At 41.8% G+C, this 16,439-nt stretch overlaps 1 protein-coding gene across 3 annotated transcripts in view; it reads left to right on the forward strand.

Annotated features, from left to right (window-relative positions):
- The window catches only part of BIN2 (bridging integrator 2), an 80,217-nt gene that overhangs the window by 58,211 nt on the left and 5,567 nt on the right, over positions 1-16,439 (forward strand). For all 3 annotated transcript variants that reach the window (XM_061614943.1, XM_061614945.1, XM_061614944.1), the window contains 4 exons: positions 1,139-1,221; positions 3,209-4,073; positions 12,899-12,970; positions 13,156-13,251. In XM_061614943.1, the coding sequence (XP_061470927.1) occupies positions 1,139-1,221; positions 3,209-4,073; positions 12,899-12,970; positions 13,156-13,251 (1,116 nt within the window). The remainder of the gene's footprint in view (positions 1-1,138; positions 1,222-3,208; positions 4,074-12,898; positions 12,971-13,155; positions 13,252-16,439) is intronic.

Here is a 16,439-nt window from a genome sequence, read left to right on the forward strand (position 1 = left end):
CTAAATCTGGCTCTGAACTTGGGGCACAACCTATCTTCTCCCTCCCACTCTCTGAGTGAGAGCTAGCCTCTGAGCTTGGGCCTGGAGGAAGAGGAAGGGAACCACTGGATTCTTCAGTGGGAGGAGCATGTTGGCCTTACTTTCATTGTAATGGCCAGCTGAGCTGCATTATGCCTGTTTTATTTTTGAATTATTATTTTTTTAAATATCCATGCATTGGCGAACTACCTTCAATGGTATATATTACTGTTTGCTTTTAAATCTCAAGAATAAATGAAATGACAATTGTCTGTTATGTCCCGTTATTACAGGGAGGGAAAGATGAATGAAAACAGGAATGGAGAATAAAGCTATCAATGGCTACTAGCTATGATGGCTTTGCTCTGCCACCATAGTCAGAGGCAGTGTGAGGACACAAGAAGGGAGAGTGCTCTTGCACTCAAGTCCTGCTTGCAGGCTTCCCACAGGCATCTAGATGCTGGACTAGATGGGCCACTGGCCTGATCCAGCAGGGTCTTTTTATGTTCTTAGAGGAAAGTTTCAAGAGGAGATGAATATAAGGTAGTTAAAGACAGCTTAAGCCCTGCACAACTTGCAGCCAGGTTACCTGGGAGAATTACTTCTCCCACACAGACTTCCCCAGTTGTTAAGATCTCCCAGGGGGACTTTCCTGGCTGTGCCGCCTCTATCAGAATTTGTTATGCAGCAGCGCAAAGGAGAGCCTTCTTGGTGGTGACACCCCAATGGTAGAACTCCCTCTCCTCTGATATACAGCTAGGGCCTACCCTTCTGAGTTTCTGGCACCAGGTGAAAAATTTTCTATCTGCCAAACCTTTGCTAGATATTAGTGCCTGGACTGATGCCATTTTTTTTGGTCTGGTTATAATGTACCTGCCATGTCTCATGAGTGGCTGTGATATATGATGTATTTGTATTTTAATGGCGACTCGCTCTGGGACTGAATTGCATTGAGGAGCATGGAAGAAATATTTTAAATAAATACATAAACCGGAAATACTCATTAAGAATAACACAGGTAGTCAGAACTAATTATTTTATGAGAAAAGGTGATAGTAGTAGTAGTATTTTTAAATTACTAAGTAATGATATTTGCTTTTTCCACTGCGCCTGCTTGCAGCTAAACCATGACTTGTACGATGTGATGAGCAAACTGGAAAAGCAGCACTCCAATAAAGTCTTCATTATTAAAGGGGTATCAAGGTAAGAGATTTCCTCTTTCTTGTGGGGGGCATGTAGGAGTCTGAAGCATCACTCAGTCATGGGCAACTTGCAACCTCCCTCCCCTTTCCTGGGTGCAACTGGTTTTGGATCTCTTTGTCTGTGTGTCTTGTCTGTTTGTTAGTTAAAAGATTTATAACCTGTCTTTATAACCCATCTTTTAATAACAAGGCTTTTCAAGGCCAGAAAATACAAATGAAATCCATAAGAGGAAAAATGTGAGCAGGCAACTATACAGCAGCCAGAGTCAAAACAAAAATCCTTCCAGAAGGTCACATTAGCTTCAGAAAGCTTGACTGAACAGCCAGATCTTTACAGTCCAATTAAATGGACCAAGATCACAACTGCATCTCAGCATGCACCTTCTTCATAACGGAAAAGACCCACCTTAAAGTGGCTACCAGCCTAATGGAAGGTGGAATCACCAACAGATTTTCTGTACTGAATCTTAGGGGAAGAAGGTACTTATAGGAGACGATGCTCTCTCACTTCAGTCCTTAATGGCCTTTCTAACCAAAATGGTGCTTTATAACCATTTGCTAGGTCTTGGCTAAGCTGAGAGACAGGCTGCAGTTGGAGGGTTGAGTTCCAGGCCCAGCACAGGTAGACCAAGGTCTAAAGAGCCGGAAGCAGGTTATATGGTCCAAGATGGCCCAGTGGTGGTCAGTTTCTGGATCAAGCAGACGAGGGGTAGTAAGGGAGAAAGTGGGAGTCTTCTTTGGCTATCTGCATAGTTGTAGCTATTGTGGGTATTTACTGATGAGGAGCTGAGTTGGATGTTAGGGCTTTATAGGGCATGGTGGTTCCTCAGAGTAGAGACACACTTACTGTTGTGTTGGTTCGCATGTGTCTCCACCTCTCTTTTCTGAAAATGGGGGCACACAATGCCAGTCAAACTCCACCCCTTTTTACTCTAAAACTCTGGTCGGATCACCTCGAGTGCACTTTAAAAAAAAAATCAGCTTCAGGCAGATTTCACAACTGACTGGTAGACCAACTCATTTGTCTTCCAGTGCGGCCAATGGAAACGCTTTGCTGCAGGCTCAGGCAGGGACAGTGATTGACCCAACACTTGGGCAGTCCTGAAAGGTCTGAAGTCAGCAGTGGGGAAGGGAGGTGTGGCCTGCTGAGGGCAAAGTCGCTTCAAAAAAACATTCTCACTGCTTTTGAAGCAACTAGTGTGCCCAGAGCTTGACTGGCATATGGGATCAGCTGGATATTGCTCAGTCTGGTACTGAAGCCTAAAGGTCGTCCTTCAACAGTGGGTGACTGGGGTCTCATCAGCATTGCACTATGCGGTGTGCCCAGTTGCCCTACAAGCAAAGTAAAAAACATTTTAAAAATGTTAAACAGGGGAGGGCAGGAGATCTGGGGTCTGCCATAAAAAGTCCAGGGCTTGAGTGCCCTCGGCCTCTCCTTGACAACTCCCCACCTCAGTCCCTGTCCTGATAGTTACTGCCCTGACTTTGCTCATACTACCTGCAAAAAAGAGCTAGATTCACCCCAAAAACATGAAGAGCTGAAAATAATCTCATTCCATTGAGGGAAATAAAGGTGCTCGTAATGTGGCAGCATAACAGGAAAGGAGGCAAATAGTCTAGATTTGAGATCCCCTGAGTGGCCGGAAGAAGTGTGAAATTTCCCCTCTTTCTTCAGGATGAGACAACTATCTGCAGATTGACCTTATCAAGATCTGGGAAAACTGCATTTTCATTTGGAATTCTGAACCTTCCTTAATGGTTTCCCCACCCCTGTGGTTCGTCCCTAGCACTTATTATTTAATTATTTCTATAGGAACATGAGTGTGCCTGGTACATTACAAAGTGTGGGAGAACAGAACCTTCTCCTCAGGAGATATACTGCATCTGAACATGGAGGGTCAGTTTCACTGTAGTGGCTGAATAGACATAAGGCCATTGGAGACTGCATTTCAAACGTTGTAAGACTGTTTCTGTTTCTCCTTATGCAGTAACAGAGGCTCGTTGGTCATCTCGTCTCCAGTAAGTCCTACCAGCTCCTCTTTCATACCTGCAAGGAACAGCATAAGTGAGACGCCGACATCTCCTCCTGCCATTTCCTCGAATCGGGAAAAAGAAACTGTTTCAGCAACCAAGGCAGCATGTGCCAATAGTGCCAGTGAAGCAGAAGAAGGAACGTCCGTGTCTTTGGCTACTGAATTGCAAAATGAGGTTGCGGATGCGGCCAAATCAGACTCTTCAACTGCTAACGGAGCCAAAGAGGACAGCCAAGCTGCAACACTGGAGAAGCCTGCCACCGCCAGCATACCCAAAGGCAACCCCCAGAAAGTTGAGGACGTTGCAAATAATATAGCAGTAGAGATTGTATCAGAGGCCGTGCTCGAAGCTGCAAGCAAAAACGTTCCCAAAGACTCTGATGAGACCTCCCAGCCACTTTTGGTTAATGACTTTGAAGCCAGTGATACTTGCAACAAAGATGGGGGCTCCCCACCACCACCGCCAAGGGGTGAAGTCCCATCTCTACTGAAATCCCCCCCAAACACTCCAGATGAAACTCAGACTGAGGAATCAGCCCATCAGGAGAACAACGTGCTGCTCAATGAGAGTTCAGTTTGTCCTGAAGACGTCTCCCAAGGTTCTCCATCCTTCACCGCAGATGAAGAAGCCCAAGAAGAAGCACCGAGTGCCATCAATGGCTGCCTTACCTCTGCTTTACCAAAAGGAGCGGACATGCAACAGCAGCCAGAGACAGTAAGATCAAGTTATCAGGACCACAGCAGAGATGCTGAAGATGATGTCAACAGTGATGGAAGCATTGAAGAAATAGATGTTTCCCCAAAGGCCACCAATGCTCAGGTAAAAGGCATGAGAGTGTTCTGCAAGCACACATACACACCTCCACTTGATAATTACACACCATATAGACAGCAGTAAAGAAGCCTTGATCTTCTCACTGACAAGTAAAAAAATGTATTGCTGCCATAGAAAAATGCCTCTTGTATATTAATATAAATGAGAGAGAGAGAGAGAGAGAGAGAGAGAGAGATGCACGCCCAGTTGCAGGGGATGAAGATGGGCACAGGGGAAATGGGTGAAAACTCAGCTCAATGCATTAAGCTGCAAAGAGCAATGAAGCTGGAAAATTACTATAATTTTAGTAGTATTATTTATCCTCATTATTTCTTCTTATTGCTGTCATCATGTTGTTATATAGCACCACTGATGTCCAAGGCACTTTGAAGAGTAATTAATAAAAGCAAACAGACAGGACTCTGCCCCAAGGATCTTGCAATCAAAATGACTGTGTATTCTTTCTTAGAAAGCCAAAATCGCTAGATGAGATCTCCTATACAAGAACTGGGACATTTCCCAGCCAGCAAAGCATGCGAGGGAACGGGGGAGAGTTGCTTCACACTGTACCTTTCAGGATCATATTGCGTAGCCCAAATTCGCCTCATATCTGCTAACCATGTGAGGAATAACCTGTTACAATGGCTATCTGATCATGGGTATTATCCAGTCTACCTGATGGCTCTTGCATTGGGAGGCTTGATTGAATCACAATGAAAAGAAGTAGCAATCCGGTCTGACAGGAAAAACCTGGGTGGATTCCTCAAAACAACACAATTTTAGGGTTGCTGTTTCACTGTTGGAAACAGGGGTCTCTGTGTGAAACATTCCCAGAGACTGCTGACTTAAATGCAGATTTGCACATGATTTGTTCTGTGGCAAAGTAGCAGCAAAACAGTAAGACAATATTTAATGTTTTATATAGTGCTTTTTTTCAGTGTTCAAAGAGCTTTATATATATTATCTTAGTAACCCTTAGAACACAGATCTGTGGAGTAGGTTAGCATTACTCCATACTGGAGATGGAGGGTTAGGACGAAGAGAACACTTTGCTTAATGTGGCTGAATGATTGGGGAAAAGTGGGTGAAGAATAATAAAATATTGCAATTTGAGCACTAGGCCTATGTAATTTTCCCCTAAGAGTTTCCTTAAGGAAGGACATGTGCATGTTGGTGTGCAAATTCACTGCTGAAAGAAATTATGCTCTGGAAGGGCTCTTAATTAACTTTTGTTGTTGTTATGTGCCTCCAAGTCGACTACTACTTATGGCGACCCTCTGAATCTGTAACTTCCAAGAGCATCTGTCATGAACCACCCAGTTCAGATCTTGTAAGTTCAGGTCTGTGGCTTCCTTTATGGAATCAATCCATCTCTTGCTTGGCCTTCCTCTTTTTCTACTCCCTTCTGTTTTCCCCAGCATTATTATCTTTTCTAATGAATCGTGTCTTCTCAATATGTGTCCAAAGTAGGATAACCTCAGTTTTATCATTTTTGCTTCTAGTGATAGTTCTGGTTTAATTTATTCTAAAACCCAATTATTTGTCTTTTTCGCAGTCCATGGTATCCGCAAAGGTCTCCTCCAACGCCACATTTCAAATGAGTTGATTTTTCTCACAATGTGCCAAAAACCTCCTGATGGGACTCACAAGCAGGGCTTTGATTAATTAATTAATGTAGACTTAAAACATTTACATCCTGCCTTTCTACCGTGGCAGCTAACAAATAAGTAAAACAAGTACAATAAAATCCCATAAAAGAGGAATGGGAAACCCATGGCCCTCCAGATGTTTTGGACTGCATCTCCCATCATCCCTGACAATTGATCATGCTGACTGGGGCTGATAGGAGATGGGGGCCTGACAACATCTAGAGGGCTAAAAGCTCCCTAGCCCTGATCTAGGTAGTGCAGTACATTATCTGGTGCAATTTTGCCCCAAGTCTGTACAACAGAGGAGGCCTCAGAACACCATGGAAGAGGCAGAGAAGAATGCAAGCTTAACCCTACAGTATATGTAAACAGAGGAACCATATGATGAAGAACCAGAAATTTTAGAATGTGAGGTGAAAGCTGCTCTTAAAATATTTGGAAGAAACAGATCACCAGGAACAGATGGCATACCAGTGGAGTTGCTACAAGTTGCTGAGACTGAATCTGTCCAAATTTTGACAAAAATTGGTCAACAAATATGGAAAACTAAACAATGGCCCACAGACTGGAAGCGTTCCATATATACCCCAATTCCAAAGAAAGGGGATCCCAGGGAATGCAGTAATTATTGAACTAATGCCTTAATATCCCATGCAAGTAAAATAGTGCTTAAGATTCTACCACAAAGGCTCTTATCATATATAGAGCAAGAAATGCCAGATATCCAAGCTGGATTTAGGAAGGAACAGGTACCAGAGATCATATCACAAGCATACGTTGGATAATGGAACGGACAAGGAATTTCAGAAGAAAATCACTCTGTGCTTTATGAAAATGGAAATGAACTACCTTGAAGTCGATTCTGACTTATGGCAACCCTAAGAATAGGGTTTTCATGGTAAGCAGTATTCAGAGTGGTTTACCATTGCCTTCCTCTGAGGCTGAGAGGAGTGACTTGCCCAAGGTCATCCAGTAAGCTTCATGGCTGTGTGGGGATTCGAACCCTGGTCTCCCAGGTTGTAGTCCAACACTCTAACCACTACACCACACTGGTTCTCTCTGTGCTTTATAGATTATAGCAAAGCCTTTGATTGTGTAGATCATGAAAAACTACAGAATGCTTTAAAAAAAATGGGGGTGACACAGCATCTGATTGTCCTGATGCACAAACTCTACTCTGGACAAGAGGCTACTGTAAGGACAGAATATGGAGAAACCGATCGGTTCCCCATCGGAAAGGGTGTGAGACAGGGGTGTATTAATCACCCTGTTTGTTTAATCTATATGCACATCATACGGAAAGCAGAATTGGACCAAGATGAAGGAGGTGTAAAATTGGAGGGAGACATATCAATAAGATATGCAGACGATACCATACTACTAGCAGAAACCAGTAATGATTTCAAACGAATGCTGTTGAAAGTTAAAGAGAAAAGCACAAAAGCAGGACTACAGCTGAACGTCAGGAAAACTAAAGTAATGGCAACAGAAGATTTATGTAACTTTAAAGTTGACAATGAGGACATTGAACTTGTCAAGGATTATCAATTCCTTGGCACAGTCATTAACCAAAATGGAGACAACAGTCAAGAAATTAGAAGAAGGTTAGGACTGGGGAGGACAGCTATGAGAGAACTAGAAAAGATCCTCAAATGCAAAGATGTATCACTGAACACTAAAGTCAGGATCATTCAGACCATGGTATTCCCGATCTCTATGTATGGATGTGAAAGTTGGACAGTGAAAAAAGTGCATAAGAGAAAAAATCAACTCATTTGAAATGTGGTGTTGGAGGAAAGCTATGCAGATACCATGGACCGCGAAAAAGACAAATAATTGGGTGTTAGAACAAATTAAACCAAAACTATCATTAGAAGCTAAAATGATAAAACTGAGGTTATCATACTTTGGACACATAATGAGAAGACATGATTCACTAGAAAAGACAATACTGCTTGGAAAAACAGAAGGGAGTAGAAAAAGAGGAAGACCAAACAAGAGATGGATTGATTCTATAAAGGAGGCCACAGACCTGAACTTACAAGATCTGAACAGGGTGGTTCATGACAGATGCTATTGGAGGTCGCTGATTCATAGGGTCGCCATAAGTCATAATCGACTTGAAGGCACGTAACAACAATACCTCATACATCTGTCAAGGGCAGCTGGGCAAAGGGTCCAAATATGGAGGAGAGATGACACTTACTAGAGCCCAGAGGTTGGAGGGACTTGGCCGGGGTTGAGGAAAAAAACTGAGGCTAAATTGTTCATGACCCAACTAGGGATGGGGGAGGAATTCAATTCAGTTCTCATTTAAAGCCAAATTTATCAAATTCATGAGAACCAAAATACAGACATCTTTCAAAATTTGCACTTATCTGGATTTTGCGATGCAGTTCTCTAACCAAACATTGTTTTAGAAAATGTATATATTAGACAAAAATGTATATAAAAATGAAAGTGAAAATAACAAATTGCTTACAAAATTGGGTTTATTAAGAGAAATTAGCACTAAAATGAAGAATTTTCATGAGGATTTCTTTAAAAAATCCACAGGTCAGTGGCGTCACTAGGGTTGGTGTCACCTGGTGCGGTAACTCATGGTGTCACCCCCATGGACCTCCTCCCATATCAGACCATACAGAATCCTTATTAATGTTTTTTGTACTAAAGTTACTTGTAAATCGTAATTCCCATATATCACTGAATGTAATGGCAATAGTAGTGACATAAACAACTAGCAAAATTAAAATTACACCTTTAAATTACAATATCATACGCACAGCCCAAATTCTTGCTCTTATTACTAATGGGAGTTAATTATCTTGCATATGCCCATAGTAAATTTTCAGATACTTTCAGACCCTCAGCAATTTTCAAGTGGTCTATGTAGAAGAAAGGTTTGGGAACCCCTGGAATAAGACACCTGCTTATGTCCCTATGCTGCTCTCTCCCCTCATTTAGGTGCCTGGGATGCATGCGTGTGGACACACTTCCTTACAATTATGGAAAGTGATTCTTAATAATAAGTCTCCAGACATAAAGTTACATAGGTATTTATCAGTTGTTTAGTAGAAAATTCAGAGCTGCAGGGTCCCTTCATGATAGTTACAGCCACGTACACCCTTTTTTGCTCCTGGATTAAGAATGAGATCTTTGTTAATGCATTCTCTCACAACAACAAACATCTCTAGGAGCCAATCAGCATGAAAGTGGAGAGCGTTAGCAACTGAGAAGAGTCTTCTCAGTGGCTGACTCACCTCCTTTCACTCTGATTGGCTTCAATCTGCAGAAAAGGCAAGGAAGCCTATTAGAAGACTCTTCTCAGTGACTAACACACTCCCTTTTCATGCTGACTGTAGGATGCTTGGAGACATAGAGACCCTGCTCCCAAAAAAGCAGAGGGACTAAGATCCCCTGGGCGACTACCCTCCTGGTGCTTATGGACATGACCGTAATATATTTTGTGACGTGCAAGTTCGACATTATTTATTAAGTGTGTTTAGGATTACACTGATGGCATTCCCAAATATGTACTTTCACACAGACTTTGGTTTTCCATACACAATGTTTGTCCAAGCCTCCACACTTGGGGGGGCACTACTTGCACACCCATAAGCACATCAAAGTTGGATACACACCTGAACCAAGACCCAGACAAAAGTGCACTCAAAACAGAAAGGTAATTACAGTGGCTGAGTAGATCTTGTACAGTGGTTATACTGACTGGGCAGCCACTGTCCTTCACATTTTACAAAATACTTTTTCCTATACAAAGATTAAATTTCTGTGTATGAAAAAGTAATATATGAAGTGGTCTCAATAGTGAGAAAAGTAAACAAGTGAATGGTGATCCAAATGTTTTTCATTCTCACGTTATGAAGCTAGCTGCTAGATGATGTATCACCTTCGCTACGCATGCAGCGTAGACTGAAAAAACAGCACCCAAGCCACCATTCAATACGTGCACGTGTTCTTTCCGAAATGAATCTACAGGTCTCAAAAAGTAATGTGTGACAAATTCCTCAAACACCTTATAACATGCCTCAAACATGATCTCTTGTTCTACCAGCATGCCTTCACACCATCACTTTGCCAAAACATAAGGATAGCTAAATTGCTTTTAGGGAGGTTCACAATTATGATTTCCTATTTATTTAATCTAAAAATATTTAAAATACATAAAAACAGCCAGGGGAAGATATTGGAGAAATATAAAATAAATACAAATAAAAAAGGGGGGTGGGGTGAAAAGACCTTAAATGTGCTACTCACCATCTCTCAGCCTATCCTCCCCTCAGGATGAAAACAACGGAGAACCATGACCACCCCCAGGAAGAAGGGCACACTTAAAATGTAGAGGAAAAAATCATCTACAACCATAGTGTGAAATCAAATACTTATTGGGACACAGTATGAAGAAATATTTATATAAACATGACTATCAAATATGTTTATGAATTACACAATCTTTAAATATATTTATAGTGCAATCCGATGTTTGTTTACTCAGAAGCAAGTCCCAATGTATTCAATGGGGCTTACTCAAACTGGGAAGTGTGCAGAGAACTACAGCCTCAAGTGATAAGGAACTTGTTCTTTCAACTTGTTCTTTTAAGTTGAGACCTTATCCAAGTCTGAGTCTGTGTTGGAATTGCTTTTTAATATGTTTTTAAGCCTTTTCTTTTTTTTAAAAAAATGTTTTTTTAAAGCTTTTAAAAAATATTTTCAAAGATGTTTTAATATATTTTAAAGTCTGTTTTATGATGTTTTAAAGTGCTTTTAGTGCTTTTGTTCGCCACCCTGGGCGCCTACTGGGAGGAAGGGCGGGATATAAATCAAATAATAAATAAATAAACTTCATTCACCCAACCCAAAATTCAGAATCATGCCTCTTTAGGCTGCTTTCCAACTGTTTATTCTTGCTTTATGGTTATTGGATTTTAAATGGCTTTATTTCTTGTTGTGAGCTGCCTTGGTTTCCAACCCTACCTCACAGGGTTGTTGGAAAGACTACACACACACACTGCAGATGTATAAATACATACAGCCCATATAATAGTTTATTGTCAAACCAGTTGGTCATTGCAGAAAAATCAGTATTCGTTTCCTACAGAATAAAAACTGTAATACCTAAGTAAGCCCTGCCTACTTGCTTTAAAATAGAACTGGAGGAGGGGGGGGGACAGAAAGAGAACACAAACACAATTCTTTTTTACATTCACTCCAAAGTCCCATTGATTTTCAGCACATTCGTAACCATGTCTACTCAAAAGTAAATCCTATTGAATTCAATGGGATTTACTCTGGAGATATGGGATTAGCAATGCTTTTACCCCCACAAAAGCAAGTATTGGGAAGGTTTTGAAAACACTGCCCAGGATCTGACTCCTACACACAAGAGGGGAAAAAACTGAAATATATATACTTACCCAATTTATGAGATTTTCAGATAAACGGGGGGGAAACCACCATTTTCTGGCCTTGCAATGAAGTTTACTATGAAGTTTGACCACAGGTCAAACAAACACTTCACTGATTGGCTGCAATCCTGAACGGGCGGGGTTAAAGCTACGAAGTGCAATACAGTAGTTTAAAAAAAGATTTAATGGGGGTGGCTGACGTTTTTATGTATATCTCGAGAACCGGACCACCTAGAAACTTAATTATTTTTTAAATTAAAGCTGAGAATCAGCCCCCTCTGATGGTGTCACCTGGTGTGGTCCGCACCCCCCTAGTGATGCCACTGGGGGGCGGCTGACATTTTTATATATATCTCGAGAACTGGACCACCTAGAAACTTATTTTTTAAAAAAAATTAAAGCTGAGAGTAACCCCCCTCTGATGGTGTCACCTAGTGTAGTCCGCACCCCCCGCGTGACGCCACTGCCACAGGTTGCTGCAGAAACCTGGAGAACTGAATTTAAGATTGGAAAAATGAGAAACTGGGAAACTTAAACTAACAGATTCTGCCATCTCTAGACTCAACCTGGTGCCCATCACATGTGCATCACATGTGCATCACATGGCCAATGATCACGAATGATTATGTCTAACACTATGTGGAGGGCACCAGACTGGAGAAGGCTGTTGTAGATCATGCTTGAGAAGGTTTTTGCAGAATTTGTTTCCCTGTTATCTATATTGAGGTGTCCAGGTTTTGTAAGGTCTTTTGTGATTAGTCTGAAGCCAGTCAGAAGCCGAAACAGAACAAACAACATTTTAGACAGAGAGCTGCTGGCTTAGGTTCTCTTCTAAAGTTTGGGGTGGGGGGCTGATACAGGAAACTATAGGAAAAAGAAATAGAGAGCTGTAGCTGCCCTGTGTGACATATTTTCTCAATAGCTGCAGGTTCCAGAGCTCTTTAGTTCCTGATGACATTTCCTGGGCACCAACAGGAAGAGTCAAAGGCGTCTGGATGCTAAATGGATGCAGGAGGGAAGGATAAACATAATAATAATCAGGGGCATTGAGGTACCAGGGACAAATGCTGATGCAGGCCACTGAATGTGTGTGTGTGTAAATGAGTTGGGCATCTGGTCTCCAAAGTTTATGAAGAACTGACACTAGGAAGAGGGAACAAAGGGCATTTGTTAACTGCAGTCGTGTGTAATTAATATACACTACTGCCACGTCTAAAAAGAAGCTAAAGGGTATTAGTCCATCCTCTGGTTTCAAAACAAATGTGGCCTTTTGAAGGAGAGGAGCAATAAGTTGCAATGATTAAAACTTCATTTTTACCCTACTCCTGGCCACAGGGCTGGCCCAAGACATTTTGCTGCCTGAAGCAAAAGACAAGATAGCACCCCCTGCCCCCATTTCACATACAGAAGCCAGATGAACTGGCAGTGGACTCTTACTTCAACACTGGCCAGCATGTCACTGCTGCTCCCTGCCCTCCTGCATCTGTTGACTGAGGCAGCCACCTCTCTTTGCTTAATAGTAGAGCTGGGCCAGCCTATCGTTCCCGCTCCCCCCCATAAGCCAACTTGAACAAAAACATCTTACACTGCTTCTGGAAAGCAGGCTTTGGTGAGTCTCTGTAAGAAGGGAATTCTACAACATGTACTGAGCTCATATATGCTTCCAGCTTCCTCCAGGCATCTGAAGAACTATGGTCAAATGTCAGGTCTGGTGCTGTGATTCTGTTTTGTGAATAAGTGAAAACCTTTTTTGTTCCAGATCATCTCTAGCTTCTTCTCGGATGATAAAAAAGAGAACTATGGCAAGCTGCCCCCGGGATTCATTTTCAAGGTAAGAAAAAGCATTTGCTATCTTATATGGAGACAAGAGCTTTTGGCAATTGTGTAAATGGCTCACAAAACCAAGGCCTGAATTAAGGGAGAAGAGGTTAATCTTGGGGCTCCTGCATATGAGACAAGTACAGTTGCCTAGTCTAGAAACAGATTGCTTCATTGGTACCGTGCTTCATGTTCCAGGCTCAGGCAATCCAAGCTCATGCTTCAGATGATGAAAATCACCTTCAATTTGGAGAAGGAGAGACCATACTAGTGCTGTCAGATGCGCCAGCTGAGGTAATATTAGGGCACTTGCTTGGCACTGTTGTTCGAAATGTATATGGAGGATATTTGTATTTAATGTATTTTAAGGTCTGTTTTTATGATGTTTTGATGTGTTTTTAGCACTTTTGTTTGCTGCCCTGGGCTCCTGCTGGGAGGAAGAGCGGGATATGAATTAAATAATAAATAAATAAATAAATAAAATATATGGTACTGCTGTGATAAAGGATGGCCAACTGTGTCCCCAAAGCTCACATGTTCAAACCTATGCTCTTCTCATGCAGCTCCTCGACAGGATAGGACAGGAGTAAGCAGATTTCAGGCTTGTGGGATCTGCTTTGTTTTTTACTAGATCCCTGAGACCCGCAAACCAGAGCCTGGTACAAAAGACATCGAATTAAAGAATGCTGAGCCCAGGCACTTGTTTTTGAGTACTAGAATGGAATGGAGCTCACAATCCTTCCACACAAAAACCCACTCCTTGTAATCCCTCCCCAAAAGCACTCAAGCTTTCTTCATTTCAGTATAATTTGTTGGGGGCTAGTGGTGAGGGGATTATCTTGTTGTTGGCATTGTTAAACAACTGGGAACCAGAAATCATTACTAATTTATATCAAATCACCCAGAGATCCACCAATAGACCCTGATCTTTTGTAATAATCAATTATATAATGGAACTATCCATTATTTAAGTAATATACATGGTAAAAGGCAACCAGTAAATTTCAGAGACAGCCCTAAAAGATATTCCTCCGACTGGATTCCATCAGGCCCTGTCCATGACCAACCACATCCTGCCCTGGCTCCACCCACTGACTTGCCAAGTACTGCCAGGCTTCACATTCTGACCCTCCAGATTGTGACAACTGCCGCACCTGGTCCACCTCTAGGGCCCATGGGGGAGGCCAGTATTTTTGAAAGGAAAGATTGGCAACTCTGCTCCTACAATTCATCAATGTAACGTTCAGCACACTAAACAGATCCATCCAGGAGATAACTAGGTCACGTTTTACTGAGCTCTCGGAGACATCAATGGGTATGGAAGGGAGGAGCACACTGAGAAGTGAGGAACTGTGGCTTTTGATTCCATGCAGGATTTTGCACACTCTGTGAGAGGGAGGCAGGGGGAGAGGGAAGATATTTGCACCAAAGTCATGCAAACTCTGCATCCAAATAAGCAAGTTTATACCTTTTGTTCGCAATTTGTATATTTTATAGTGTGCCTTAGGTTTCCTCTGGTGTAGAAATGTTACTATTGATTACTTTTAGTGCTGAGCATGTCTGGTTTGTAATGGATGGTGTTTTTTATTTTATTATTGGGTAAACAATATAGCTTTATTGGTGTTTTGGTAACTATGGGATATGACCCTGTTGTTTCATAGAAAGCGTGGCCTGACCTTGTTGCATTCTCTCTCTCAGCATGGGACGGGAACTGCAGGCAGAGCTGCTGCAATGTGTTAGGTCTATTTACTTGTGAGGGTTTTTGAAAAACGTACACATGCCCACTGCCTTCTATCAATTATTAACTTTCTCCTCTCTCCACTAACAGCGCTGATCATTCACTTCCAAGAAGAGAGAACATTTAAAGGCAAATCAACATGCTATGAACTACATATTCTTTAGACACTTGGAAATCCTTGTATACATGACCCATTTAATGTATTTCTTAAGACAGTGTAATCTAGCAGCTAAAAAGACAGCTGTGAATCAGGAAGTCCACCATTCAAGTTATGAATGGATTAGATGGCTTTAGGCAAGGCACCAGCTCTTAGTCTCATTCCTCACCTCCATCTGCTGTAATTACAGCATACAATCCTATGCATATCTACTCATATCTGGCACACAGAGGTAAACTGCCTCTAAACATGAAGGATCCATACAGCTTTCATGGCTAATAAGGGTAAATAGTCATGTCCTCCATGAATTTGTCTAAAATCCAAATGCCATTCAATGTGAGTACTTTCAGCCATGGAGACTGTCCCTTGCATTCAAAACTGCCTCGTACTATTCAGACTGTTTGCCAATAGAACTCAGGATTTGTTATTTATATTTGTTAGTTGCCTCCTAATGGTCCAGTTCACACATCACATCCCACTGCAGCACTCTTCCCTCACTCCTGCTGTTGCTCCACTGAGGATGAAGCAAATTACGAGTCTGGCTTGTTGTCTGAACCCAGCCTTGTGATCTGTTTTCCCCATGAGTGTAATTACTCTGGATCCACAGACAAACTGGAGGCATGAGGAATGGCTTGAAACAGCTTTATTCTTCGGAGGCTCTCAGACACACATTCAGCAACTTTGGGACTGCCTGGCTCATGTGACCTTAGGGCAAATTACCAACTTCATAATGCTAAAGGAATATCTTTAAAGTATAAACTCTATCATTACAATGAGTAGTAAGGCAAGAACAAATCTTGATCACCACTGGTGGTTTGTTTGGAAAGAAACAAACTCTGAGTCTGAATTCAGATGACATGACAAGCCAGACACTGGCTTATTTTGTCTGCAGTGTGGCAGGAGTGGGGGAGGAGTGCTGCAAGTGAGCTTTGTGCACCCCCACACTGCTTGTTCACATGAAACCGTAGTTTGTTTTAAACCATGGCATTAATTTGACGAGCAAACTCAGTCAATATAAATTGTCTAGACAAAATACAAAAGTTAATATGAAGCATTTAAAATATAATACATTCGAGCTCAATGGTAAAATTCAAAACATCACAAAATAATAAAACAAATGCCAGCCACAGACTAACATATAAGAAGAGCTGAGAGCACTTGATAAAAGCTGAAACCATTCAACCAACCATCATCAAGCAGAGGGTTATCTGCAAACTTACAGCAGCTCTCAAGGGTCTCGGCCAGAGGTCTTTCCACCACTTGCTGTCTGACTTCTTTCTAACTGGAGATGCCAGGGACCGAACCTGGGACTTCTGCATGCTAAGCATGTGTTCTGCCACTGAGCTATATAAATGCCATAAATAAATAAAATTAGGGTCCCTCTCTCTTGTTCTTCACCATGTACAACTCTACTAATGTAGCTGCTGTCAAGGATGATGTTTTCAAATATCATAAAACGGGGAAAATTATCAACCTTTTCACTTTAAGTGTACAGCTGCTCTTGAAAGTGTGTTTGATATCTAAAATTCTGCCTCCTAGACAACTCAAATTGTCATATCACATTTTTCCAAGTAGCTTGCTGGTGCC

This window comes from Rhineura floridana, chromosome 3 (assembly GCF_030035675.1).
Source record: "Rhineura floridana isolate rRhiFlo1 chromosome 3, rRhiFlo1.hap2, whole genome shotgun sequence".
NCBI classification, from domain to species: domain Eukaryota; kingdom Metazoa; phylum Chordata; class Lepidosauria; order Squamata; family Rhineuridae; genus Rhineura; species Rhineura floridana.